The sequence below is a fragment of the Lolium rigidum genome, chromosome 3 (assembly GCF_022539505.1).
Source record: "Lolium rigidum isolate FL_2022 chromosome 3, APGP_CSIRO_Lrig_0.1, whole genome shotgun sequence".
NCBI classification, from domain to species: domain Eukaryota; kingdom Viridiplantae; phylum Streptophyta; class Magnoliopsida; order Poales; family Poaceae; genus Lolium; species Lolium rigidum.
The window spans coordinates 193434583-193461463 of record NC_061510.1 but is presented as its reverse complement, the minus strand read 5'-3'; the positions used below and the strand labels follow the sequence as shown (position 1 = coordinate 193461463).

At 46.3% G+C, this 26881-nt stretch overlaps 1 protein-coding gene across 1 annotated transcript; it reads left to right on the top strand.

Annotated features, from left to right (window-relative positions):
* The first annotated feature begins 9991 nt into the window (after positions 1-9991).
* On the top strand, positions 9992-12729 carry LOC124702844. The gene is made up of 4 exons (XM_047235021.1): positions 9992-10379; positions 10633-10691; positions 12254-12371; positions 12499-12729. The coding sequence occupies exons 1-4, from the start codon at positions 10183-10185 to the stop codon at positions 12575-12577; spliced, it is 453 nt and encodes a 150-aa protein (XP_047090977.1). The 5' UTR covers positions 9992-10182; the 3' UTR covers positions 12578-12729.
* Positions 12730-26881: the final 14152 nt, after the last annotated feature.

Here is a 26881-nt window from a genome sequence, read left to right as displayed (position 1 = left end):
ACCCAAGGTTTATCGAACTCGGGGAGGAAGAGGTCAAAGATATCCCTCTCATGCAACCCTCGCAACCACAAAGCAAGAAGTCTCTTGTGTCCCCAACACACCTAATAGGTGCACTAGTTCGGCGAAGAGATAGTGAAATACAAGTGGTATGAATGAATATGAGCAGTAGTACGGCGCCGTAAAAGTGCTTGCTGGCGTGCGGTTGATGGTAGTAATATTGCGGGAAGTAAACAAGCGATGAAAACGAGTAAACAAGCGACGATAGCAGTATTTAGGAACAAGTCCTAGGGATCATACTTTCACTAGTGGACACTCTCAACATTGATCACATAACAGAATAAATAGATAGATGCTAGACTCTACACCCTCTTGTTGGATGATGAACACCACTAACTGTGTAGGATTACACGAACCCTCAATGCCGGAGTTAACAAGCTCCACAATATTCAATGTTCATATTTAAATAACCTTAGAGTGCATAACATATCAACATAACCAAACCAAGTACTAACATAGCATGCACACTGTCACCTTCACACTACGAAAGGAGGAATAGATCACATCAATACTATCATAGCAATAGTTAACTTCATAATCTACAAGAGATCACAATCATAGTCTACGCCAAGTACTACACGATGCACACACTCGTCACCATTACACCGTGCAGGAGGAATAAACTACTTTAATAACATCACTAGAGTAGCACACAGATAAATTGTGATACAAAACACATTGCAATCATAAAGAGATATAAATAAGCACTTCACTATGCCATTCATAACAAGCGAATAAGTATTCTGTGAAATATAGCCTAAGAGACCCACACGGTGCACACACTTGTCACCTTTACACACGTGGGACAAGGAGTCTCCGGAGATCACATAAGTAAAATCCACTTGACTAGCATAATGACATCTAGATTACAAGCATCATCATATGAATCTCAATCATGTAAGGCAGCTCATGAGATTATTGTATTGAAGTACATAGGAGAGAGATGAACCACATAGCTACCGGTACAGCCCCGAGCCTCGATGGAGAACTACTCCCTCCTCATGGGAGACAGCAGCGTTGATGAAGATGGCGGTGGTGTCGATGGAGAAGCCTTCCGGGGCACTTCCCCGTCCCGGCGGCGTGCCGGAACAGAGACTCCTGTCCCCCAGATCTTGGCTTCGCGATGGCGGCGGCTCTGGAAGGTTTTCTCTGGTTTCGTCGAACGTGATAGGGTTTTCGCGATGGAGACCTTAAGTAGGCGGAAGGGCAGGTCAGGGGGCCGCACGAGGGCCCCACACGACAGGCCGGCGCGGCCAAGGCCCAGGCCGCGCCGCCCTGGTGTCTGGCCACCTCGTGGCCCCACTTCGTAAGTCCTCCGGTCTTCTGGAAGCTTCGTGTAAAAATAGGCCCCTGGGCGTTGATTTCGTCCAATTCCGAGAATATTTCCTTACTAGGATTTCTGAAACCAAAAACAGCGAGAAAACAGAGCTGGCACTTCGGCATCTCGTCAATAGGTTAGTTCCGGAAACGCATAAATATGACATATAATGTGTATAAAACATGTAGGTATCATCAATAAAGTAGCATGGAACATAAGAAATTATCGATACGTCGGAGACGTATCAGCATCCCTAAGCTTAGTTCTCGCTCGTCCCGAGCAGTAAACGATAACAAAGATAATTTACGGAGTGACATGCCATCATAACCTTGATCATACTATTGTAAGCATATGTAATGAATGCAGCGATCAAAACAATGGTAATGACATGAGTAAACAAATGAATCATAAAGCAAAGACTTTTCATGAATAGTACTTTCAAGACAAGCATCAATAAGTCTTGCATAAGAGTTAACTCGTAAAGCAATAATCCAAAGTAGAGGTATTGAAGCAACACAAAGGATGATTAAGTTTCAGTGGTTGCTTTCAACTTATAACATGTATATCTCATGGATAATTGTCAAAATAGAGTAATATAACAAGTGCAATATGCAAGTATGTAGGAATCAATGCACAGTTCACACAAGTGTTTGCTTCTTGAGGTGGAAAGAGATAGGTGAACTGACTCAACATAAAAGTAAAAGAAAGGCCCTTCGCGAGAGGAAGCATTCATTGCTATATTTGTGCTAGAGCTTTGATTTTGAAAACAAGAAACAATTTTGTCAACGGTAGTAATAAAGCATATGTGTTATGTAAATTATATGTTACAAGTTGCAAGCCTCATGCATAGTGTACTAATAGTGCCCTCACCTTGTCCTAATTAGCTTGGGTTAACACGGATTATCATTGCATAACATATGTTTCAACCAAGTGTCACAAAGGGGTACCTCTATGCCGCATGTACAAGGGTCTAAGGAAAAGGTTCGCATCGGATTTCTCGCTTTTGATCATTCTCAACTTAGACACCCATACCGGGACAACATAGACAACAGATAATGGACTCCTCTTTTAATGCTTAAGCATTCAACAACGATTAATATTCTCATAAGAGATTGAGGTTTTATGTCCAAACTGAAACTTCCACCATGAATCATGGCTTTAGTTAGCGGCCCAATGTTCTTCTCTAACGGTATGCATACTCAAACCATTTGACTGTGAAAACCGCCCTTACTTCAGACAAGACGAACATGCATAGCAACTCACATGATATTCAACAAAGAGTAGTTGATGGCGTCCCGAGGAACATGGTTATCGCACAACAAGCAACTTAATAAGAGATAAAGTGCATAAGTACATATTCAATACCACAATAGTTTTTAAGCTATTTTCCCATGAGCTATATATTGCAAAGGTAAAGAATGGAGATTTTAAAGGTAGCACTCAAGCAATTTACTTTGGAATGGCGGAGAAATACCATGTAGTAGGTAGGTATGGTGGACACAAATGGCATAGTGGTTGGCTCAAGGATTTTGGATGCATGAGAAGTATTCCATCTCGATACAAGGTTTAGGTTAGCAAGGTTATTTGAAAAAAATACAAGGATGAACCGGTGCAGCAAAACTCACATAAAAGACATATTGTAAACATTATAAGACTCTACACCGTCGTCCTTGTTGTTCAAAACTCAATACTAGAAATTATCTAGACCTTAGAGAGACCAATTATGCAAACCAAATTTTAGCAAGCTCTATGTATTTCTTCATTAATGGGTGCAAAGTATATGATGCAAGAGCTTGATCATGAGCACAACAATTGCCATTTATCACATTATCCAAGACATTTTACCAATTACTACATGTAGCATTTCCCGTTTCCAACCATATAACAATTAACGAAGCAGTTTCAACCTTCGCCATGAACATTAAAAGCTAAGAACACATGTGTTCATATGAACCAACGGAGCGTGTCTCTCTCCCACACAAGCATTTATTCAAACAAAAACAAAAACAAAAACAAACAGACACTCCAAGTAAAGTACATAAGATGTGACCGAATAAAAATATAGTTTCAAGGGAGGAACTCGATAAATTTGTCGATGAAGAAGGGGATGCCTTGGGCATCCCCAAGCTTAGATGCTTGAGTCTTCTTGAAATATGCGGGGATGAACCACCGGGGCATCCCCAAGCTTAGAGCTTTCACTCTTCTTGATCACATTGTATCATCCTCCTCTCTTGACCCTTGAAAACTTCCTCCACACCAAACTCAAAACAACTCATTAGAGGGTTAGTGCATAATCAAAAATTCACATGTTCAGAGGTGACACAATCATTCTTAACACTTCGGACATTGCCCAAAGCTACTTGGAAGGTAATGGAACAAAGAAATCCACCCAACACAGCGAAAGAAGCAATGCGAAATAAAAGGCAGAATCTGTCAAAACAGAACAGTCCGTAAAGGCGAATTTTATTGAGGCATCAGACTTGCTCAGATGAAAATGCCCAAATTGAATGAAAGTTGCGTACATATCTGTGGATCACTCACGTAAATTGGCATAATTTTCTGAGTTACCTACAGAGAATTAGGCCCAGATTCGTGACAGCAAGAAATCTTTTTATCGCGCGATAATCCAAATCTAGTATGAACCTTACTATCAAAGACTTTACTTGGCACAACAATGCAACAAAACTAAGATAAGGAGAGGTTGCTACAGTAGTAACAACTTTCAAGACTCAAATATAAAATAGAGGTACTGTAGCAAAATAAACACATGGGTTATCTCCCAAGAAGTGCTTTCTTTATAGCCATTAAGATGGGCTCAGCAATTTTAATGATGCTCTCCCAAGAAATAAGAGTTGAAGCGAAAGAGAGCATCAAGAAGCAAATTCAAAACAAATTTAAGCCTAACATTCTTCCTATGCATAGGAATCTTGTAAATAAACAAGTTCATGAAGAGCAAAGTAACAAGCATAGGAAGATAAAACCAGTGTAACTTCAAAAATTTCAGCATATAGAGAGGTGTTTTAGTAACATGAAAATTTCTACAACCATATTTTCCTCTCTCATAATAACTTTTAGAGGCATCATGAACAAACTCAACAATATAAGTATCACATAAAGCATTCTTATTCACATGCATAAAAGTATCATTACTCTCCACATAAGCATAGTCATTCTTATTAATTGTAGTGGGAGCAAATTCAACAAAGTAACTATCATTATTATTCTCATCAAGTGTAGGAGGCATAGTATAATCATAATTAAACTTATCCTCCATAGTAGGCGGCACCAAAAGACCACTATCATTATAATCATCATAAATAGGAGGCAAAGTATCATCAAAGTAAATTTTCTCCTCAATGCTTGGGGGACTAAAAATATCATGCTCATCAAAGCCAGCTTCCCCAAGCTTAGAATTTTCTATATCATTAGCAACAATGGTATTCAAAGTGTTCATACTAATATATTCCATGGGTTTTTTAATTTTCGCATCAAACCATCCATGTCTTAAATCAGGAAATAGAATAAGAAGCTCCTTGTTGTCCATTATGCCAAACTAGTGTAAACAAGAAACAAAAAGATGCAATTGCAGGATCTAAAGGAAATAGCTTCGAGCACACACACAACGGCAACAGAAAAGTACTTAGTTACCTGGGACCGAAGTATGAGTGCCTTTTACCTTTCCTCCCCGGCAACGGCGCCAGAAAATAGCTTGATGTCTACGGGTGCTTCTATTCTTGTAGAAAGTGTTGGGCCTCCAAGAGCAGAGGTTTGTAGAACAGCAGCAAGTTTCCCTTAAGTGGATTACCCAAGGTTTATCGAACTCAGGGAGGAAGAGGTCAAAGATATCCCTCTCATGCAACCCTGCAACCACAAAGCAAGAAGTCTCTTGTGTCCCCAACACACCTAATAGGTGCACTAGTTCGGCGAAGAGATAGTGAAATACAAGTGGTATGAATGAATATGAGCAGTAGTACGGCGCCAGAAAAGTGCTTGCTGGCGTGCAGTTGATGGTAGTAATATTGCAGGAACTAAACAAGCGAGTAAAACAAGTAAACAAGCAGATGATAGCAGTATTTAGGAACAAGGCCTAGGGATCATACTTTCACTAGTGGACACTCTCAACATTGATCACATAACAGAATAAATAGATAGATGCTAGACTCTACACCCTCTTGTTGGATGATGAACACCACTAACCGTGTAGGATTACACGAACCCTCAATGCCGGAGTTAACAAGCTCCACAATATTCAATGTTCATATTTAAATAACCTTAGAGTGCATAACAGATCAACATAACCAAACCAAGTACTAACATAGCATGCACACTTGTCACCTTCACACTACGAAAGGAGGAATAGATCACATCAATACTATCATAGAAATAGTTAACTTCATAATCTACAAGAGATCACAATCATAGTCTACGCCAAGTACTACACGATGCACACACTCGTCACCATTACACCGTGCGGGAGGAATAAACTACTTTAATAACATCACTAGAGTAGCACACGGATAAATTGTGATACAAAACACATTGCAATCATAAAGAGATATAAATAAGCACTTCACTATGCCATTCATAACAGCGAATAAGTATTCCGTGAAATATAGCCTAAGAGACCCACACGGTGCACACACTCGTCACCTTTACACACGTGGGACAAGGAGTCTCCGGAGATCATATAAGTAAAATCCACTTGACTAGCATAATGACATCTAGATTACAAGCATCATCATATGAATCTCAATCATGTAAGGCAGCTCATGAGATTATTGTATTGAAGTACATAGGAGAGAGATGAACCACATAGCTACCGGTACAACCCCGAGCCTCGATGGAGAACTACTCCCTCCTCATGGGAGACAGCAGCGTTGATGAAGATGGCGGTGGTGTCGCCTTCCGGGGGCACTTCCCCGTCCCGGCGGCGTGCCGGAACAGAGACTCCTGTCCCCCAGATCTTGGCTTCGCGATGGCGGCGGCTCTGGAAGGTTTTCTCTGGTTTCGTCGAACGTGATAGGGTTTTCGCGACGGAGACCTTAAGTAGGCGGAAGGGCAGGTCAGGGGGCCACACGAGGGCCCCACACGACAGGCCGGCGCGGCCAAGGCCCAGGCCGCGCCGCCCTGATGTCTGGCCACTTCGTGGCCCCACTTCGTAAGTCCTCCGGTCTTCTGGAAGCTTCGTGTAAAAATAGGCCCCTGGGCGTTGATTTCGTACAATTCCGAGAATATTTCCTTACTAGGATTTCTGAAACCAAAAACAGCGAAACAGGAAGCGGCACTTCGGCATCTCGTCAATAGGTTAGTTCCGGAAAACGCATAAATATGACATATAATGTGTATAAAACATGTAGGTATCATCAATAAAGTAGCATGGAACATAAGAAATTATCGATACGTCGGAGACGTATCATAGTGCGAGCCCATTTTCGTTTCCGACCCCCAAATCGCTATCCGGTCCAAGGCCGCCGGTGGAGATGCTCTTAGAGAATCTCCAGTCGCGTCCCCCAAACCGTCCCCCAAAGAGCGCCGGATCGAGCGTTTGGGGGACGTGTTTTGTTCGTGCCGCGTTTGGGGGACGTCGCTCCCCAGCCGCGTTCCCCAAACGCCGCCCCCAAATGAATATTGGTGCACGAAAATAAAGGTTTTCATTCAATTATGATTATATATTACAAAGTTTGAATGAAAACGGCTAGCTTTCATCTAAACCTAGCCTCGGCCTCCTCCTCCTCCATTGGCGCCTCGGCCTTGGCCTCCTCCTCCTTCGCCTCGACCTCCTCCTCCTCCATTGGCGCCTCCTCCTCCACATCTGTTGGCGCCTCCATCATCGCCGCCGCCAACGCGTCGGCCTCTGCCGCCAACTCGTCTGCCCGCCTCCCCCAGATCGCCGCCAACGCCGCCTCTCGCTGCTGATGCTCCTCCACCTACAGCTGCTGCTGGCGCTCACGGTACATCGCCTCCCGCTCCTCGCGCTGGCGCCGGCGCTCATCAGCCCACCGCTGCTCCATCTCCTCCGTCTGGCGCCGTCGCGCCTCTTCTCCCATCAAGGCGTCGAACGCCGCAACGGTGCCACGCTGCTGCTCGTGGCACGCTGCTGCCGCCGCGGCCTTGTCAGCAGCGGGGCCAGGGGCGCAGAACGCCGCTAGATCCGCCGCCTGCGCCGCCTCACGCTGCTGGCGGGCCTGCTGCTCAAGTGCCTCCCGCCGCTGCTGACGGTGTGCACGCCGCCGCCGCTCTTCCCGGGCCGCGGGGTCGGTGTCGACCAGCGATTCCGGGACTGGAAGTGGAGGAGACGGCGGTGAAGGGAAGTGTCCAGCGCCGGGCGGTTCGCCATTGCCACTGGTGGTGGAGGAGACGGCGGTGGAGCGATGAGGGTTGTGTTTGTTGCCGGCGGGTGTGGTGGCTACCATTGAGCCGGGAGACCTTCTATAGACTTCGGCGTCGGGAAGAAAGCGCGGGAAGAGGCGAGAAGAGGCGGGAAGATCGCGCGGGAACGGGCGGTGGCGTGCGAACGCCGGCGACGCGTGGAGGCTGCGCAGCACCGACGAGACGTCTCGTCTGCCCCTCCATCGCCATTAAGTCAAAAATGCCGTCGTGTATAACTGCGCGCGAATAACTTCCGTCGCGAGGTAGGCGACGGTCAGGTTAAAATTAACTGTGCCGCTGACGGGTTGGCCCCGCCACTCCCCGCCTCGCTTTTCGTTGCGTCCGGCGTGCCCAGTGCGTCCCCTGTGGGATGGTGACGTGGTCGGGGCGCGGGACACCGTATCGGGGCGCGCTAGACAAAATTGAGCTTTGGAGGACGCGGCTGGAACCGTTTTTTGATCCGGCGCGCCTCAAATTGCTTTGGAGACGTTTTGGGGAACGCGACTGGAGATGCTCTTAGGCTGGTGCCAACGCAGGCGTGAGCGGAGGCGGTACCGCCCGGCGCGGGGCGGGAGAGAGGCGAGAGAGGGGCGACAGGGCAGCGCGGGGCGGTGGCGCTGGCGCCGGGCGCTACCGCCCGCTACCGCCCGCACTGGGGGCGAGAGCGAGGCGATAGGCGGGCGATAGGCGGGGCGGCGCGCTGGCAGCACGGGGCGAGAGGCGGGACGAGAGGGAGGGGCTGATGTGGCGCGATCTGATTGGTCCATCTCAGCTAGCCGTTGCTGGTTCAAAAACCCCCTATAAATACCCCCATATGGTTTCACTCATTCCACACCTCACTTCATCTCCCCCACTCTCCATTTCCACTCCTCTCAACGCCATGTCTTCGTCCAGGAGTAGTTCGAGCGACGGAATGGAGGGTGATATGATCGCTGCATTCCAGGCGGAGTATGAGGTGGAGATGCTCAACGAGGAGCCGGAGCCAAGACGGCCGCGACGCCGCCGAGAGTTCATCAGGCGTGATCGTCTGGGTGCCCACGATCGGCTGTTCGAGAACTACTTCGCCGACGACTGCAATTACGCTCCAAGCTACTTTCGGCGAAGGTACCGGATGAGACGATCCCTCTTTCTGCGCATTGTGGATAGATTGGGTGAATACTCTCCGTATTTCACCCAAAGAAATGATGCTCTCAACCGTGCTGGTTTTTCTCCCCTGCAAAAGTGTACTCGCGGCTTTGCGTACTGTTAGCTTATGGAGCCGCTGCAGATACAATAGATGAGTGGCTTAAGTTAGCTAGACAAACTTCATCAGATTGTCTAGATAGATTCTGTGAAGGCATCATTGACTGTTACGGGGAGATGTTTTGCCGTCGACCAACTGTCGAGGATACTCAGCATCTGTTAGCGAAAGCCGAGGAGCGTGGCTTTCCGGGCATGTTAGGGAGCATCGATTGCATGCATTGGCAGTGGAGGAACTGCCCAGTGGCTCATGCTGGTCAATTCACAAGGGGAGACATCAAGCACCCTACCATAATCTTAGAAGCCGTTGCGTCGTATGACCGTTGGATCTGGCATGCCTTTTTTGGAGTGGCCGGGTCCAACAATGACATCAATGTACTCAACCAGTCGCCGTTGTTCACTGATGTGCTTAGGGGACGCTCCTACTCGAAGCGTACTCTTGGGTTGATCATGCGTGCATGTGTCGTTCTGCACAACATGATCATCGACGATGAGCGTGGTACAAATTTGGAGAACATCTATGAGACAGTTGAGTCCAATGTCGGCCCTGCAATACACAACCATGCACCACCAAGCCTAGCAGCCAGGATTCAGATGGACAATGAAATGAGGGACTCACCGATGTATACACAGCTCCAGCATGATTTGATTGAGCATGTGTGGGCTAATGCCTAGATTATGTAATTTTTTCAAATTTTTATGTAATCTTTTCAAATTTTTATGTAATTTTTTTATGATGTAATCGGTAACAATTTTAGTTCAATAAAATAATTTCCTTGCATTATTTTTAATGTTGTAATCTGAAAAAGAAATGCTGATGTCGAGGAGAGAGAAAAGCTGATGTGGAGGAGAGAGAAGTGAGAGCTGGCACTATAGCCCGTGCACTGGCACCGTGGGGTGAGAGTGGGGTGAGAGTGAGGAAAAAAGCTGACGTGGCGGGTGAGAGTGAGGCTATGTATTAGCACCAGCCTTAGCCACTTCATCCCACTCGTGCAGACCATACCGGCCGGACAGCAAGCGCCAACCATCTACTCTTATCTCCTTGATTATCTTCCGTCTCCGTCTCCACCCCTCCTGCAGTTCTCGCTTGCGCGTACTTTACCGCTCTCGGTTGGTTCTCGGCTGATCGATCGTGCGCTGAGCTCTTGCTTCCACGAGCCAGGCCCGAGGAAGAATTAGCCTAAGAAAGATTTGCAGCAATGGCAGTGCTGCTGCAGGCACAGTCGCTGCTGCGCGCACCGGCGGGCAGACCCGCTCTCCGGTCGGTGTTCTGCGCACTGCCACTGTCGGTGCGGATGCCGGCGCCGACCAGGGCAACGTTCTGGGAGGCGGCACGGATCACGATGCGGTTTGGCGGCGTCGCGTCGAAGCAGGCCTACATCTGCCGGGACTGCGGGTAAGCCAGCCGCCTGCGCGCGTGTGAATCTCGATATATGCTTAAGTAATGTCCATCTAGGGACATCTTTGCTGTTGTAAGCATGGATCCTTTCATGCTCCTCTCTGTAAAATGTGCTTAAGTAATAAAAATATCCTTTATGTTCAAATAAAAAAAAGATATATGCTTAAGTGAACTCGCGACTCCTGAATTCTGATATATATGATCCGGTCATATGTTATCGCGTGTGCCCTTCATTTTGCAAATGTTGCAGGTACATATACAAGGACAGGACACCGTTTGAGAAGCTGTCCGATGACTACTACTGCCCTGGTGAGAATAATTAGCCTACCTAGTCCTTGTTTAGGTCGCTGACATGTTTATATACGGTACGTGCGCCTTTCCATGATACCGTTTCAGTTTGCCGGTCATAGACATACCTAGGTTGTTGTCTAAGTTGTTCCAGACGTTGGTGCTGTAATCAACGCAACAAGCCTAGTGTTAGCGTGTGTATTGTGGCTATAGATGTAATCGCATGGGGGATATTCTACGTTACCATTTCCTATATCTCTACGGATCGGAACCGATCCCGGTTGCAGATTCAAATACGGATATATAATACTTCTGATTTAGAGCGTAAACCGAGCGTAGTCAGAGCGAAAACAAAAAATAAATCGGATATCTACGCGCATAAATAGGTCAGCAAACTAACAACCAAAAATATTTGATAGAACGGGTTTAACAAAACACTCATAAAAGAAAATAAATAATGTAACACCATAAAATGAATAAACATAACATAACCATATTAACAAAGCAGTTTCATATGGATGTAATAACGCAAACACAAGGGGTGGAATAATACCGACGCACATATCCTAGCAAGTTCGGGCTCCGTATTTGATAGAGTGACTATGTAAGTGAACTACTATTTAACGAACGAACTTGGCAACTCACTAACTACTAAATATATTATATTAGTTTCCATATTCCCAGTGAAAATCAGATTATTCAAAGAAAAACCATCGGATAATTCTAAATAATTCTGAGGTACGGATAGCTGTGTGTTATTTGGCATACCATATCCTATCCGTTTTCAAATTCTGAGTCAGATATCCTTATCTATCGAATTCCTTCAAATCAATATGGATTCTCCAAAACGAATTCGGAAACGAATTTGGTGCGAAAATTGTCGTATCCGTTTACACCCTTAAGTGTTGCACAACAGTAATATTGTTTGGTAGCAGAATTTGCCTGCTAATCCCGTGTACATACTCCAGTAATAACTAAGTACTATAAGAAATAACGTCATTCAACATTCGGCACTATACACATCGTTAACATGCCACTTAGAATTCGTTTGGCTCCCGTCATTTATGGCTGGAATCAACCAGAGAATTCATTTGTGATTCCAATAATCAATTTGATTAGGTGCCACGAAATTGTTAAAAGAATTCAACCGAGAATTCCATGGATTTCATTCCATGCATGCATAACCTTAATTCCTTTTGGTACTGGATGAAATGATATCGTCAATGTTTTTTTTATTTCTTCCAAATGAATTGAAGGATGCCAAACGAGCTCTTAGGTTCAACATCGGAATTTCTTCATTTTTTCTCTGTCAGTGTGCTTGTTTTTCTTCTTCGAAAAGGGGGCCTCTAGATGTATTAGCTGATTCTTTTTTTATTTCTCGAAATGGAATGCATTAGCTGATGCACACAACCATATTTGGAGCACAAAAAGGATTTAGAGCAATTTCTTTTGATCTTGGTTATCTCAATTCATTAGAGAAACAAACTTTATGCTCATATGGGTGCCTCTGGTTATTTAGAAGTGCCATAAGAAGATGACATTCATTTCAAAATTCCAACTATTGATCTCAATTGCTGACGCAGTCTGTGCCGCTCCCAAGAGAAGATTCAGGCCTTATGAACAACCGGTGGCCAAGAACGCTAACACCACCGATGCCAGGAAGGCGAGGAAGGGGCAGCTGAAGAAGGACGAAAGTGTCGGGTAAGTAACTAACTCTACAAGAAGATCAACATGAGTCAATTAAGTTGATTTATTCGTTCACATGCGTTAATTCAGTGTTGTGATCGATTGGTGGTGAACTTCGCAAAAAATATTTTGCTCCCTGCAGGAAAGCTTTGCCTATTGGTATCGTGGTCGGGATCGTTGCACTTGCCGCCCTGTTCTTCTACCTGAACAGTGTTTACTAGATGATGACAAGAAAGGAAAAGGAAAGACATATTATGATACTTTGAATCTTTTTTGTCATAAAATTGGCTATCAGAGTGCCTGGAAATCTGGGTATAACAACAAGTACGCTGCACAAAATTTGATTTGGAGATCGAAGAATCATTTTGAGTAACTATGTCCTACCCCAAGGCTTGAGTTGTTTATCGAAGTCGTTCAACCAATTTTTGAATATATTCATTATGTCTGATGGACTGGTAGGCTAAAAGACACATGAATTACATGTGACGCAAGACGAGCAAACACAAACATGTGAGATAAAAAAAAAGACGAATTGTGTAGTCTTCGTTACAGAAACTACCATCCTTATTTTCATATCAATTCCGCTTTGCGAGATTATTCTTTGTTAATGGTAGATTTCCATATAAAATCTTGATGAATGTTTTTATTTTTAGAAGAAACCCACTTTACCTTCTCGGCTCTAGTGATAAGGTATTGACTTGTCAATGCCTAAAAGTTGTAGACTAGGGTTTTGTTGGAAGTAGAGGGCAAGTAGATCTCGAGGGTTTCAGCCGGAAAAGTACTCGACTGCTTATGAAAACTAGGGTTGCGTGAACAATGATTCGATCCTCTCTTTGTCCCTCGACTCCCCCTTATATAGGAGGCGGAGCCGAGGGTTTCGTATTACACAAGTTTACAGATTCCGGGAGACTCTCTCAGTCCAACCCGTAAAGTTACAAATCTTTTTATTCCTAATACAACTCTATCTTTCCTTAACAACTAATTGGTCTTCCGATCTTCATATTCTTCGACTTCATTGGCCTTCAGTAAATCCCGGGTACCATCTTCGGCAGGCTCATTGGTGATGCCTATGTCAGTAGCCCCCGAGATTTTGCTTGAATCGGATAATCAGGGAAAATCTCCAACCTTACAATTATCATATAATTTCTTCGAGTTAACACATATCTTTAATAGAATAATCATATATTGTACAGGGATAACGGTAATTGGGGCTAGTTTATCTGATGGATCGGGTACTAGTTAACTGCTCTTGTGGCAATCCGTAAAAACCTACTTCAAGATCATGTCCCTGGACATGATCTCGGGATACTGGCGTAACTCGACATGCGCCGCTTAAGGACTTACCAGATGCCGAGCTCCAGTCATGTTTTATCGGGTACCTAACGCGTCCGTTAGGATTTTTCTTCGTATCTGTTGATACGGAAAAATGTAGCAAACCGCCATCAGAGACGGTGCCACGCCGCACAGGACGGATCCGGGGACTTATCTTCGCAAAGTTTTACGGCATTCAGTGATTATTCGCGACTGAGGCGCTCTGAGAATATATTGTCGAGTGCTTTTTTCGGCTGTTGGAGTAGCACATTTAGTCGAGTCAATGGGATGGCTTGTATATTTTTATCTTGTCCTCCCGATGGGAGTATATGAAGAGTTATTTGTATAACTCGAAATATACCAATCATGTTGTTTTCTAAATTCATCGGGCAAGCGAAAAGCGTTCCCGATGGGAGTAGCCCCTAGGCTACAGCCAAGTGCTTGGACTTGGTTGTAGGCTCACCATTTTAACACCTTTTATTGCTATATTGTCATCTTTCTGCTATTTTTCTCGGGTGCGCGACCAGCGCTCCCGATGGGAGTAGCCCCCCGAGCATATGGACAAATGCTTACATTTGATCATAGGCTCTCGCCTATTCTTTCTTGCCATACCTGAGGTTTTCCTTCTTTCTAAAGTAGCCCCCGAGCATTTGATCAAAAACTTGTATTTGATCAAAAACTCTCGAGATTGTCATCACTTCATCATTATCATCAATCTTCATAACACCGCAGCCGAAATTTCTCTTTGCTAAAGTGACATCAGTGCTGACGACAGCCACGACCGCGGTATCGGGAAAACGCGAGTTCTGTCTTGTCGCTGACTCGTGGACCCAAAATCTGCAGCACGTTGACACGTTGCGCAAGTGGGGGACACATGTCCTCCGCTTTTTCTGGCACGCGCGCTGTAGCGCCTGTCCAGTTCCTTCACAGTGAAAATACATTCTTACCCCTTGAACCACGTGTAAAGAATCCAATCCGTTCTCATATCATCCGACGGTGCGTCGATTCGTAGATTGACTATAAAAGACCTTCTTCTTCCTCCGTTCTCCCCTTCGCTGCGCCGTACCTCTGCTTCTCTCTCTCCAAAATCCCCATTGCCAAATACGCTCCTGCGCCCGTGCTTACTTCCCTACCGCAGTCAATCCCACTGGATGCCGCCGCGGTCATGGCTCACCAAGCACACCTCCCCCATGGCGACGGAAGGCATGCAGTCCTCCGAGTGGGAGAGACCTAGGATCTCGAATCAAGATGTGAACCTGCTCAAGAAGCTCGGGTTCACGAAGCAGGAGAAGACACTGATCGTCCCCGGCGAGGAGAGGTACCCCACGCCACGCATTGGATACCGGGTAACTTTTGTCGACCACCTCATCCGCGTCCTAGCTACTTCGATCCACGAATTTCTTCGTGTATTGCTCTTTGTTTATGGTCTGCAACTCCATCATCTCACCCCCAATTCCATCCTTCACATCTCCATCTTCATCACCCTCTGCGAATGCTTTCCCGAGACCCCTCCCTACTGGGGCCTGTGGAAACGCATATTTCTTGTCCGCCGCAACAGCTCCCACACCACCGCCTACAATGTAGGTGGTGTAGTTATATGCGTCCGCCCAGATGTCGATGTCAAGTTCCCTGACTCTGTTCAAGGGTGGCGCAAAAGATGGCTTTATGTCCAGGAGGCGCACAATGACGCGCAGGATTACAATGTCGCTCCTTTTGATGGTGGCAAAAAATCGTTCGTCGTCGTTCGTGGGACGCGGAAGCTTCCGATGAAGAGAGAACGGCGACAGATGCACTGATGAAGCGCATCCATGAACTCCAGAATACCCGCGGCAAAGAGCTGTCGAGTATTCAAATAACTGCGTACTTCCTTAGGATTAGGGTGCAGCCTCTTCAGGCTCGCAAGAACCCTCTCTGGATGTATGTTGGTGCGAAAGACATGGATCACTTCTCTAAGGATTTGTCGGTAAAAGACTTGGAGAGGCTTGTCCGGAAAATTTCGTCGCTGAGCAAGAAGGACACCATTCCATCATCTTGCCGCGTCGAGCCGTACAGCAGCACCAACACCCTCCCCAAGGTGAACTATTTTTGCCCTTCCGAGTTTTTAACATTTGTCGACTACTATTTTGCTGACTTCCCTTGTATAACTTATTGTCGACATATCTTGTCATCTTGTAGAAACATCAAGTTTTATCTTCTCTTCCTCCCCTCCCTGAGGGCGGGGAAGTCGAAGAACGAACCGTCGTCACTGACGATAACCAGGGCACTTCTCGCCCTGAGAGTGAAGTTGCGGGTTCTCACATATCCGAGGCTTCCGAGTCTTCGCGTTCGCTCCCTTCAGCTGCTTCCCCGAAGAATAAGAGGAAGAGGGAGGAGCTCGAAGATTCTGGCACCTCCAAAGCGGGGAAATCTCCTGTCGAGGAGACTTCTCCCGAAAAAGAGGGGAAAGCCTTCAACCTTACGACGATGCTCTTGTTAGCTCGTAAGTTCACATCGCCTTTTGTATTTTTTGCTATATTTCTCTTCTGCGTATCCTCATACTATCTTTTCATGCGTAGTGGCGACGAAGAAGAGGACCCCATTGTTAATGTGACTGCTCACACGAGCACGTCACATACCTTGGTGCTTTCCGAGACTCGCCTTGCTACCGAAGAAACCTCGCCTCCTCAGCGGGATATAGGGGACTTGACTCCTCCCGGCAGCCCCCGTGCCCCTTCGCCGAAGAAAGCGAGGGTTGAACCTGTCAAAGGATCAAACCTTCTGCCCGGGAGTTCGTCGACTCCCTCTCTGGATGATGTAAGTGGCCTTACCACTCATTTTTATTGCTGTCGAACTTTTATTTTTCTGGCTTTCTTATCCCTTTTCGTTTTCTTAGCCTCTGATGCAAGAATTTATTCGTCTTGGTACTCAATTTGTTGGGTACCGCGACCATGCGAATAGTTTGAAAGGTACTTCTCTTATCTCTTCCCTGTCGAACAATTTTTTCTTTGCTACTTTGTTTTAACTTTTGTCGCTATCTTTTGCCAGAGGCTCTCACCAAAGCTAATAAGCGCGCCGATGATCTTGCTCTCGAGCTAGCAAAGAGCGAAAAAGCTCGTGAGAAAGCTGAGCTAGACGCCGCCTCAGTTGAGAGTCTTCGAAAGAGACTCCATGATGCTGAAAACACCTTGAGTGATCGCACGGCCCAACAGCTCGCTCGTGAAGCTGACATCATCGCTCGCTTGGAGTCGCAGAACCGACGCTTTGTCAGTAAGTACCAGTCGCTTTCCTCGAGTTGTCTCTAGCATTCTTTTTTGCGTATGCTTATTAATAATCTGGAATTTGCTTCAGCAGGGAAAACGAGCCAGGAATATGAGCTTGAAAAGCCGGAAGATGACCGTCTCTTCGACGCCCTTTCTCTCCTCAAAATTTATGTGGATGAAGTGCGCCAGAGCATTTCTGATGCCAAGGCGGCATTTTCGCGGCTCTTCCCCTACTTCTTCCCGAAGACAGATGAGCCCAACACCTTTGCTGCGCTTACCAAGCGCTTCATTCCGAAGGAAGATCTTGGGTTAGCTCTTCGGCAAGAAAACCTGAAGATTGGCGTTGAAGGCACCATCGCTTTGGTTGTCGAGAGCCAACAACACGTCGACTGGACGAAAGTTGGTGATGTGAAGAGTATGGAGACGAAAAGGTGGCAATCTTTGATCAAGGCTGCCAAGCCGAACTCGAAGAAAATCCTATCCTTCCTCGGATACAAACCAACTCCTTCCCCTAGTGCTTCAAAGCCGGAGGTCAAGTAGACCATCTTTTCCCTGATTTATTTTTTTCTTCCTCTTTTGTTAATGTCGCCGTAGCAGCTTTTGCGAAAATCTATCATTGGTTCACTAGGAACCCTCTATTTTGTAACGCGTGTGTAAATATCCAACATGAATCAATGAAGTGCTATCTTGCCGAGTTATTGATGTAAATATTTTCTTTCTAGTTGATTTTTGACAACTATACCGCGGCTCCTCGCTCCTCGGATGCATTGCCCGCTTCTTCCTTTGCGAAGAAAGCTTCCGCTGATAATCTCAACGAAGATTCTTCAAGTGCTGAACCTGATCAAAACTTGAACGAACTTCGACAACAGCTTCAGGCGATGAAGAAACAAGTACTTATAGTAACGGAGCAGTCCCGAAAATCATCCGAGAAAGAGAAACAGGCACTCCATCAAGCCCAGGAAGATTTGGCTCTGAAGGAGACCGCAATCGCCGAAGCTGCCCAAGCTGCCACTCGAGAGAACTACATGCTCGAGCTGATGACTGACGCAAGCCTGGATATGGCGGGTACGCTTCTTGTCCTCGAGGTTCTGCCAATCTATTTTGCTTCTTGTCTCTTATCCATGCGCTTCGGTTGAATAGGCTCTTTTTTGGATACTGCTGCCGAAGATCAACGTGTGGAGGCGAGATCCACTCATCTTATAAGGCTTGCCCAGGAACATGGTTCCAGTTTTTGGGCGACGCCGGATCGTACCCGAGGAATCGTCAGATTTCAAGATCGTGCAGGTCAAGTTCACGACTTCCTTGATTTCTGTGCGAGGACATTGGCTCTGGTTTACAACACCATGTTTCCTTGAAACACCCAACCGTAGACTCTTCCTGATTTTATGAACAAGTTCCGGGATGCTCCTCGGATCCATGAATTTGTGAGAGCTCAATTAACTGCGGGAGCCCGATTTGCTATGATCATGCTGCAGGTCGTCTATCCAAAATTGGATATGACTAATATCGTTGAATTATGCCATGCTAAACTGAAAAGGCGAAGGAGAAATATCGAAAAGATCTACGAGATTGTCACGCCTGTAGCCGAAGAAATGATGGATGATTTGCTTCGAATGGATGCTGAGTTCTTCGTGAAGGGCAACTATGCTGAACATATGAGTGCTTCAGCTGATGATGAAAGAATTAACATAGATGACCTGCTGGGTCACGAATAGTTATTTTTTACTGTCGAAATTTTCTTGTGAAAAAGGAGCCCTATGTATTGTAAATGCTATCTTGTAAGACATTTTGTATTTATTTTTTCCCTTTAGCCCCCGAGCGTTTGTCGGCGATTATATTCTTTTTATTGGTTTGCGAGGTTTTTTAGACCAAGGCAAAATATCTTTGAAATCTACGTATTGTAAACTTGAGTATATATATTGTACTTTGCGGGTTGCAAGCCCCGAGCACTGTCGAAGAAAGAGATGTATATCACCAATATCTTTATTATATTGCAGCACCGCGAGTCCGCCTCATTAAAAACCTTCCAGCCCCACTCGGTGCCCTGAAAGGAAAAGAGTGCATCTGAAAACTCGCGGGCGTTTCAGTATATTGTATGTTTACATAGAGGACTATATTTCGACTTAGGCGTAAAAACGCCTAAGCTGCGCCACGTTCCAAGGATTTGATTCTTCAATCCCTGTCTTCTTGTCCTTTATTCTGTATGCTCCTCCTTCAATTACTTCTGTGACGATGTACGGGCCTATCCACGGTGACTCGAGTTTTTCGTGGCTGTTTTGCGTAAGCCGAAGAACTAGGTCGCCCACTCGGAAAGACCAGTGGTCGCAATCGTCGACTGTGGTAGTTTTTCAGATCTTGCTGGTATTTGGTGACCCTTGACAATACCTCATCCCGAGCTTCGTCGAGTGCATCGACATCATATTCCAGTGCCCTTCTCGAAGTTTCCTCATCGACTTCCGCTACTCTCGGGGAGTTGTGTTCTATTTCTATTGGCAACACTGCCTCAGCTCCGTGGACCAGAAAAAACGGAGTTTCTTGTGTCGCTGTATTTGGTGTTGTTCGTATACTCCATAGCACGCTTGGCATCTCCTCTAGCCAGGTGTGTCGAGCTTTTTTCAACGGTGTCAGCAGGCGCTTCTTGATGCCATTGTAGATAATGCCGTTTGCTTTCTCGACCTGACCATTGGTTTGCGGGTGTGCCACCGAGGCAAACTGTAATTTGATGCCTACCTCTGCACAGTATGCCTTGAACAACTTGGATGTGAAGTTGCTTCCATTGTCTGTGACTATGCTATGAGGAACTCCGAACCAAAAAAACGATACTCTTGATGAATTTGATTGCCGACGCTGCATCTGGTGAGTTTATCGGCTTCGCCGCGATCCACTTCATGAATTTATCGACAGCTACGAGCATGTACTCGTATCCTCCTGGCCATGCTTTATGTAACTTTCCCACCATATCAAGACACCATTGAGTAAAGGGCCATGACAATGGTATTGGCATCAACTACTGCCTGCCGAAGAATGTTGTTTCGCGGCAAACCTTTGACAGGCGTCACAGTACGCACTATGTCCTTTGCATCTTCGATTCTTTGTTAGCCAGTAAAATCCTGCCCTGAAAACCTTGGCTGCTATAGCTCGACTACTCGCGTGGTGTCCACACACACCTTCGTGTACCTCTATTAGCAGCAATCGACCTTCCTTGGGTGTGACACACCGCTGCAAGACTCCCGATATACTTCTCTTGTAAAGCTCGCCCTTAACCACAGTGAAGACTTTGGATCGTCGAATAATCCGCCTTGCTTCTACTGGATCTTCGGGTATTTCTTTCCTTGAGATATATGCAATATAAGTTTGCATCCAAGGGATTTGTACTACCATCACCTCATGTGACTCTTCTTCATCTCCCGATATACTTGCATCTATTGCTGCTGGAGCCCCCGAGCCTTTCTCGACTTTTTCCTTTTTCTTTGGCTGTTTTTTCGCCTTGGTCGACCTTTCACTTAACTCCTCCCAAAATACTCCAGATGGTATTGCTAAACATTGCGACCCGATGTTTGCCATAACGTCGGCTTCATCATTGCTGAGTCTGCTGATATGATTTACTTCGCACCCGTCGAAAAGCTTCTCAAGTTCGTTGTACACCTCCTTGTATGCTATCATACTATCGTTGACTGCATCGCAATGATTCATCACCTGTTGAGCCACTGATTGGGAATCGCCGAATTTTTTTAATCGGGTCGCACCACAAGCTTTCGCCATCTTCATCCCATGTATCAGCGCTTCGTACTCTGCCTCGTTGTTGGAGGCATTAGGGAACGTCATCCACAGTACAGACTTCAACTTGTCTCCTTTGGGTGAAACTAGTATCACGCCTGCTCCAGCTCCTTGTAGCCTTTTGGACCCGTCGAAATTCATAGTCCAAGATCTCGACAAATCTGGGGGTCCCGTGTTTTGCAGCTCCATCCACTCTGCGACAAAGTCTGGCAATATCTGCGACTTTATTGCTTTTCGTTTTTCATATGTGATGTCCCGAGGGGAAAGCTCTATTCCCCAAAGGTAGACACGACCCGTAGCTTCCGGGTTATTCAGTATATTGGACAAAGGCGCTTCATTGACCACTATTATCGGATGTGCTGAGAAATAGTGTCGCAACTTTCTTGCTGTTGTAAATACTCCGTACGCCAGCTTCTGATAATGCGGGTATCGCTGTTTTGAAGGAGATAAAACTTCACTAATGAAGTATACCGGCCTCTGTACTCCATGGAGTTTCCCTTCTTCTTCGCGCTCAACCACAAGTACTGTGCTGACCACCTAAGGTGTGGCCGCGATGTACATCAGAAGAGGTTCCTTTTCCTTTGGTGCCACCAGTATTGGTGGTGTCGAGATTGTGCGCTTGAGATCCTCGAAGGCTCTATCTGCTTCTTCGTTCCACTCGAACTTTTCTCCTTGCTTAATCAAGGCGTAAAACGGCAACGCCTTTTCTCCTAGCCTGGCGACGAATCTGCTTAAAGCTGCAACTCGTCTAGTTAACTGTTGTATCTCTTTTAACTTTGTTAGCTTCCTCATCGTCACGATGGACTGAATTTTCTCCGGGTTAGCCTCGATTCCTCTCGCTGACACAAGGAACCCGAGAAGTTCTCCCGCAGGGACGCCGAAAGAGCACTTCGTCGGATTTAGCTTGAGGCAGAACTTGTCGAGGTTGTCGAAGGTTTCCCTGAGATCATCGATCAAAGTTGACCCCTTCTGTGTTGTTATGACGACATCGTCGATGTACACCTGAACGTTTTTGCCGATCTGCGCGGCAAGGCACTTTTGCATCATCCGCTGATATGTTGCACCCGCTTTTTTTAACCCGAAGGGCATTGTTCTCTAGCAGAACACGCCATAGGGGGTAATGAAAGCTGTTTTGACTTCATCTTCTTCACCAGAATATGCATCCAAGAACGAAAGACGTTCACATCCTGCCGTGGAGTCGATAATTTGATCGATCCTTGGGAGGGGAAAGTGATCCCTTGGACAATGTTTATTGAGACACGTGAAGTCGACGCACATGCGAAGGACCTCTGTGTTTTTCTTCGGGACCAGCACTGGGTTTGCTACCCACGTGGCTTCCGTGTGTATCTCTTTGATGAACCCAGCTTCTCTGAGTCGATTAATTTCTGATAGCATAGCTTTGCGGTTTGGTTCCGAAAAACGCCGCAAAGTTTGTCTAATTGGCCTAGCCAATGGATCCAAGTTAAGGGGGTGCTCGACAAGTTCCCTGGGTACTCCTGGCATGTCAGCTGGACACCATGCGAAGATTTCCCAGTGCTCATGGAGGAACTCGACGAGCGCGCTTTCCTATGCGAGGTCCATGTTCGTGGCGATAGCTGTCGTCTTCTTGGGATCTGTCGGGTGTATTTGTACTTCCTTCGAGTTCTTGGTGGTATTAAAGGTTGGTTCCTTGAGAGGCCTCCCGACATCTGGCAATACGTCGTAGTCTGTTGTCAGCTTTGACGCCATGTATTCTGCCTGCATCCCGAAAGTTTCTGATAGCCTGTGAAAATCCTTGTCGCACTTGTCCGCTAGCGCAAAACTGCCTTTCACTGTAATTGGTCCCTTAGGTCCAGGGAGCCACCACAACAAGTATGTGTAGTGTGGTACTGCCATGAATCTAGCATATGCGGGTCGTCCCAATTAAGCATGGTACTGTGATGGGAAATCCACGATTTCGAATTCCAGCCTTTCTATCCTGTAATTCTCTCGGGTTCCAAACTGAACGTCGAGATTGATTTTCCCCAGTGGATAACTTGGCTCTTACGGTGTGATACCATGGAAACGCGTATCCGTGTGTTTTAAATTTGCCAGGGATATATTCATCTTCCTCAATGTATCTGCGTACATAAGGTTTAAACTGCTGCCTCCATCTATTGACACTCGCGATACGTCGAATCCTGCGATCACTGCTGGTAAGATTAAAGCTGATTGTCCTAGTCGAGGAACTTGCTGCGGGTGGTCCGCTATGGTGAAAACAATGTCCTGTCCCGACCAATTCAGATACTCTATTGTTGGTGGAGGCATCTTCTCTGCCATGAAAACTTGTCGCGAAATTACTTTCTGAGCTCTATTAGATGGCCTGGCTTTCTGAATCATCGAGACCGCACCGTTGGTGTCGATGTAAGGAGGTGGCTGTGGAGCTGCCGCTATTCGTAGCTGATGCCGATTTTAGTCCGTAATTGCGGGAGGAGGCGGAAAATGAACCTCACTCCTTGGCCCCTGAGGGTATCTGTTTGCAGCCTGTGCGTTGGCATGCCCTGCAAACCTGTTCAACGCCTCAAAAGTTCGGCAGTCTTTCTGCAAGTGCCCTGACTGCCTCTTTCCATTGTTGTCGAGATAAAAGTGCATTTGGCATGATCCGTTCATCATATCTTCGGGAGATATGTACGGCCTCTGGAACCTTGGACCATTATTTTGCCTATTCGGACGGGAACCATCCTTGTAGTCGCTGCGCTGCTCGCCGCCGTTTTGATAATCATCTCGATTGTTTCCTCCATTTTGTCCTTGAAATACAGCCGATATTTGGCTGGGAGCATCATAATCTGAGGACTGTCGAGGGAATCGTCGTCTATTTTGGAAGTTTCGTCTGCGGTCTTCCTCAGGCGACCTGTGCCGTTTGTTGTGAATAGCATCTTCTCCATCCGCCCATCTATTCGCTATTTTCATGAGTGCTGCTATTGTCTTTGGGTTGGTTCTACCCAAATCCTCGACGAAGTCCCACCTCCGAATACCAGCAATGAATGCATCTATCGCTCTCTCGTCAGATATATTTTCTGCCGAATTCTTGATAATGTTCCACCTCTGGATATATGTTCTCATTGACTCGTTGTATTTCTGCATGCAAGCCCTCAGTTGCTCCAATGACGCAGGCTTCTTGCACGTGGATCGAAAATTCTTTACGAATATATCCTCGAAACTTTCCCAGCTGTCGATAGACCCAGGAGACAGCTTCTTTATCCACGATCGTGCGGCACCACTCAAGTGCACTTGAATGCTCTGCATGGCTGTTGCTCTGGTTCCACCCACTAACCTTACCGTCTCGAGGTAATGAATTAGCCAATCCTCAGGATCTTGTGATCCATCGAATTTTTTGTAATTATCGTGTAACTTAAACCCTGATGGAACTCGAGTTCTGCGGACTCGTCTCGTAAAGCATGGGAGTCCACACATATCTTCTTCATCAACCTCTGGTGAGTGTCGACATTCCCTTCATTCCTGTCGCGCTCTGTCCACTCTTGCTTGCGTTGCTGTGTCTCTTGCCCCACTTGTTCTCACCGGATCCTGCACCGCTGCAGCAGGTCGTGGACTATTTTGCCTTGCAGATCCTTCGGGAGGCGTGTTTGCGAACGATGTTCCCATGGCTCCAACTCCTGCCATGGCCATGTTATACAACGCTTCTCTTGGGTCTCCGGGAGGTGGCCTGGATGCAAGGATGAAAGCTTGTGTCGCCATGCATCCCGCTTCTGGTGTTTTGGGAATAATATTCCCCCTCGTGTCGATCGACATAAAGGACATATCGAGGTTTTGAACTAAATTCTCCCTGTCAGCCTCAGGTATATTTTGCAGCCGAGATCTTGCTCTATTTCGAGCTGCTCTGTGACTATCTCCCGAAGTACCTGATTGTCGGCTTAACTCCGCCCTTCGCACGCTTGACGCGGAAGCCGCGGCTTGCCTCTTATCCGAGCTTAATTTTCGTTTTTCGAGCTCCCGCCTGGTACGGGAGAGTCTATATTGATATGCTTGTAACTCTTCAGCTGTCGCCGTTACAGTCATTGGCTCTGTGCCATCAACAGCTCTCGCAACTCTATCCCACACTGCTTGCAAAAATTGCACCATCTCTCGTGTTCCAGGTCCAATATATTTGGTTCCCAAACCTCGCGTAAGATCCGCGGGATCGACGTACGGATTTCCCGCGTCATCGAAGTTCTCTGATGTCTCCTCCTGTGGGCGACTTGTATCTCCAATTGCATAGATTTGATGATATTTTGAACTTTAATCTTTGTCGGGATTGGTGACACCATCATACAGATCGGTGAAGACCTCTCCAACAATAGTAGATCTGTCGATGAAGTTGGAGCTGTCGATGATGTCTGAGTCGCTGCTTATATCGGAGTCCGTAGACGACCCGAAGGATATGTCGCCGAAGATCTTGGCGATCTTTCCGCTTGCCGTAGTTTTGACAAAGCGTGGCGGCGAAACCTCCTCATCGCCTGTCTCGAACGATGAATCCGAAAAATCGGAATCGATCGCCGACAATTCCGACGCGATCGGAACCTCGAGACGATACGATCCCTCTTTTTCGACGCGGAAGTGGAACCATCCTAACGTCATCTCCATAGGCTCCTCCATATACGCATATGCATCCAAACGGGAGGACGGGTGAGGAACAAAATCGACTAGATCAGTTTCGATCCGTTTACCTCTATCCATCGCGTTGCTTGCTACCAAAGAAGTCGATGATCTTGAACGTGCCATCGAGATCAGCTCCTTGTTGCCTCTAGTTCCCACAGACGGCACCAATTGACAAGGTATCGACTTGTCAATGCCTACAAGTTGTAGACTAGGGTTTTGTTGGAAGTAGAGGGCAAGTAGATCTCGAGGGTTTCAGCCGGAAAAGTACTCGACTGCTTATGAAAACTAGGCTTGTGTGAACAATGATTCGATCCTCTCTTTGTCCCTCGACTCCCCCTTATATAGGAGGCGGAGCCGAGGGTTTCATATTACACAAGTTTACAGATTCCGGGAGACTCTCTGAGTCCAACCCGTAAAGTTACAAATCTCTTTATTCCTAATACAACTCTATCTTTCCTTAACAACTAATTGAGCTTCCGAACTTCATATTCTTCGACTTCATGGGCCTTCAGTAAACCCCGGGTACCATCTTCGGCGAGCCCATTGGGGATGCCTATGTCATCTAGTGATCTTGCTTTCTTTAAAAAAAATCATAAATATATATATGCCTCTGAATATTCTGAAAAAAATACAAGCACATAAACAGAAACATGTACCATCAAAATGTATTTTAACATGTGATCTCCATAAAAAAGAATGTCGACATATGTGTTGAATATGTGTACAAGTAGTGCTACATTTGGACTTGTAATTACTCGGAAGGTTATGTGTTGCAGTCGAATTCTATAACCTAGCCTATTAAGTAAGGGCTCAAGGAGTAGCTAAAATAGGCTAGACGCAAATTGTAGGTTCACGAGATCGAGTTGGGAGGGGCCCTGGAACGGTGTGACGTTGTAGATCTTAAGCCTCTGTACATAGTGGCATGATTTTCGTCGACGGTACTATGATAAGCATGCCCAGCAGATGTAGGTGTTGATCGTAGAATTTCGTTATCAAATCTCGGTGTCGTGTTGTGATTGCTTGTCCCCATGTGATCTAATTTAGTTCCTTTGACGTGAACAAGTGATATCAGAGCAAGGTTTGAAGGATGAAGAATTGACGGAGAGAGGTCTTCGAAGGATGCGAGATTGAAGATGAAGGCGTCATTTTGTAGAATTGTGTTGCAAGCATCATTTCTTGGCATGCTCGGTGATGCAATTCGGCGGCGACGAGAACTATTGATCTGGTCGATTATAGTGCTTGCTAAGCAACATAGTAGTGTTGGCGCTTGCGATGGAAACCGGCGGCAACAATAGCAACCCCCACAAACCTATTGGATCCGGTATATATTTTAAGTTCAAACCGGCGTGCCTCAAGAGTAGTTGGCAGATTTTCGAGACCAATAAAATCACCGGCAACCCTCTCCTAGCCGCTCGCACCACGTCTGATTTTAGGGGCGGTGCCGAAATGGCAGTGACGTGACTTGCGACTTCATCTTTAATTTGGTGCCTCAGATGCTTCAGAGGTGGGTCGCCATCTTAAAGGAACGCGCTGGTTCCTCACGCCCAGTTGCCTCTGATACCGCCGATGTAAAGGCCCACTCTG

Bases quoted from the DNA above. Each gene is read 5' to 3' on its own strand.
- LOC124702844 (XM_047235021.1), top strand. From the start codon at position 10,183: ATGGCAGTGCTGCTGCAGGCACAGTCGCTGCTGCGCGCACCGGCGGGC. The intron at 10,380-10,632 runs GTAAGCCAGCCG...CAAATGTTGCAG, and splicing joins TACATCTGCCGGGACTGCGG to GTACATATACAAGGACAGGA. The intron at 12,372-12,498 runs GTAAGTAACTAA...TGCTCCCTGCAG, and splicing joins AAGAAGGACGAAAGTGTCGG to GAAAGCTTTGCCTATTGGTA.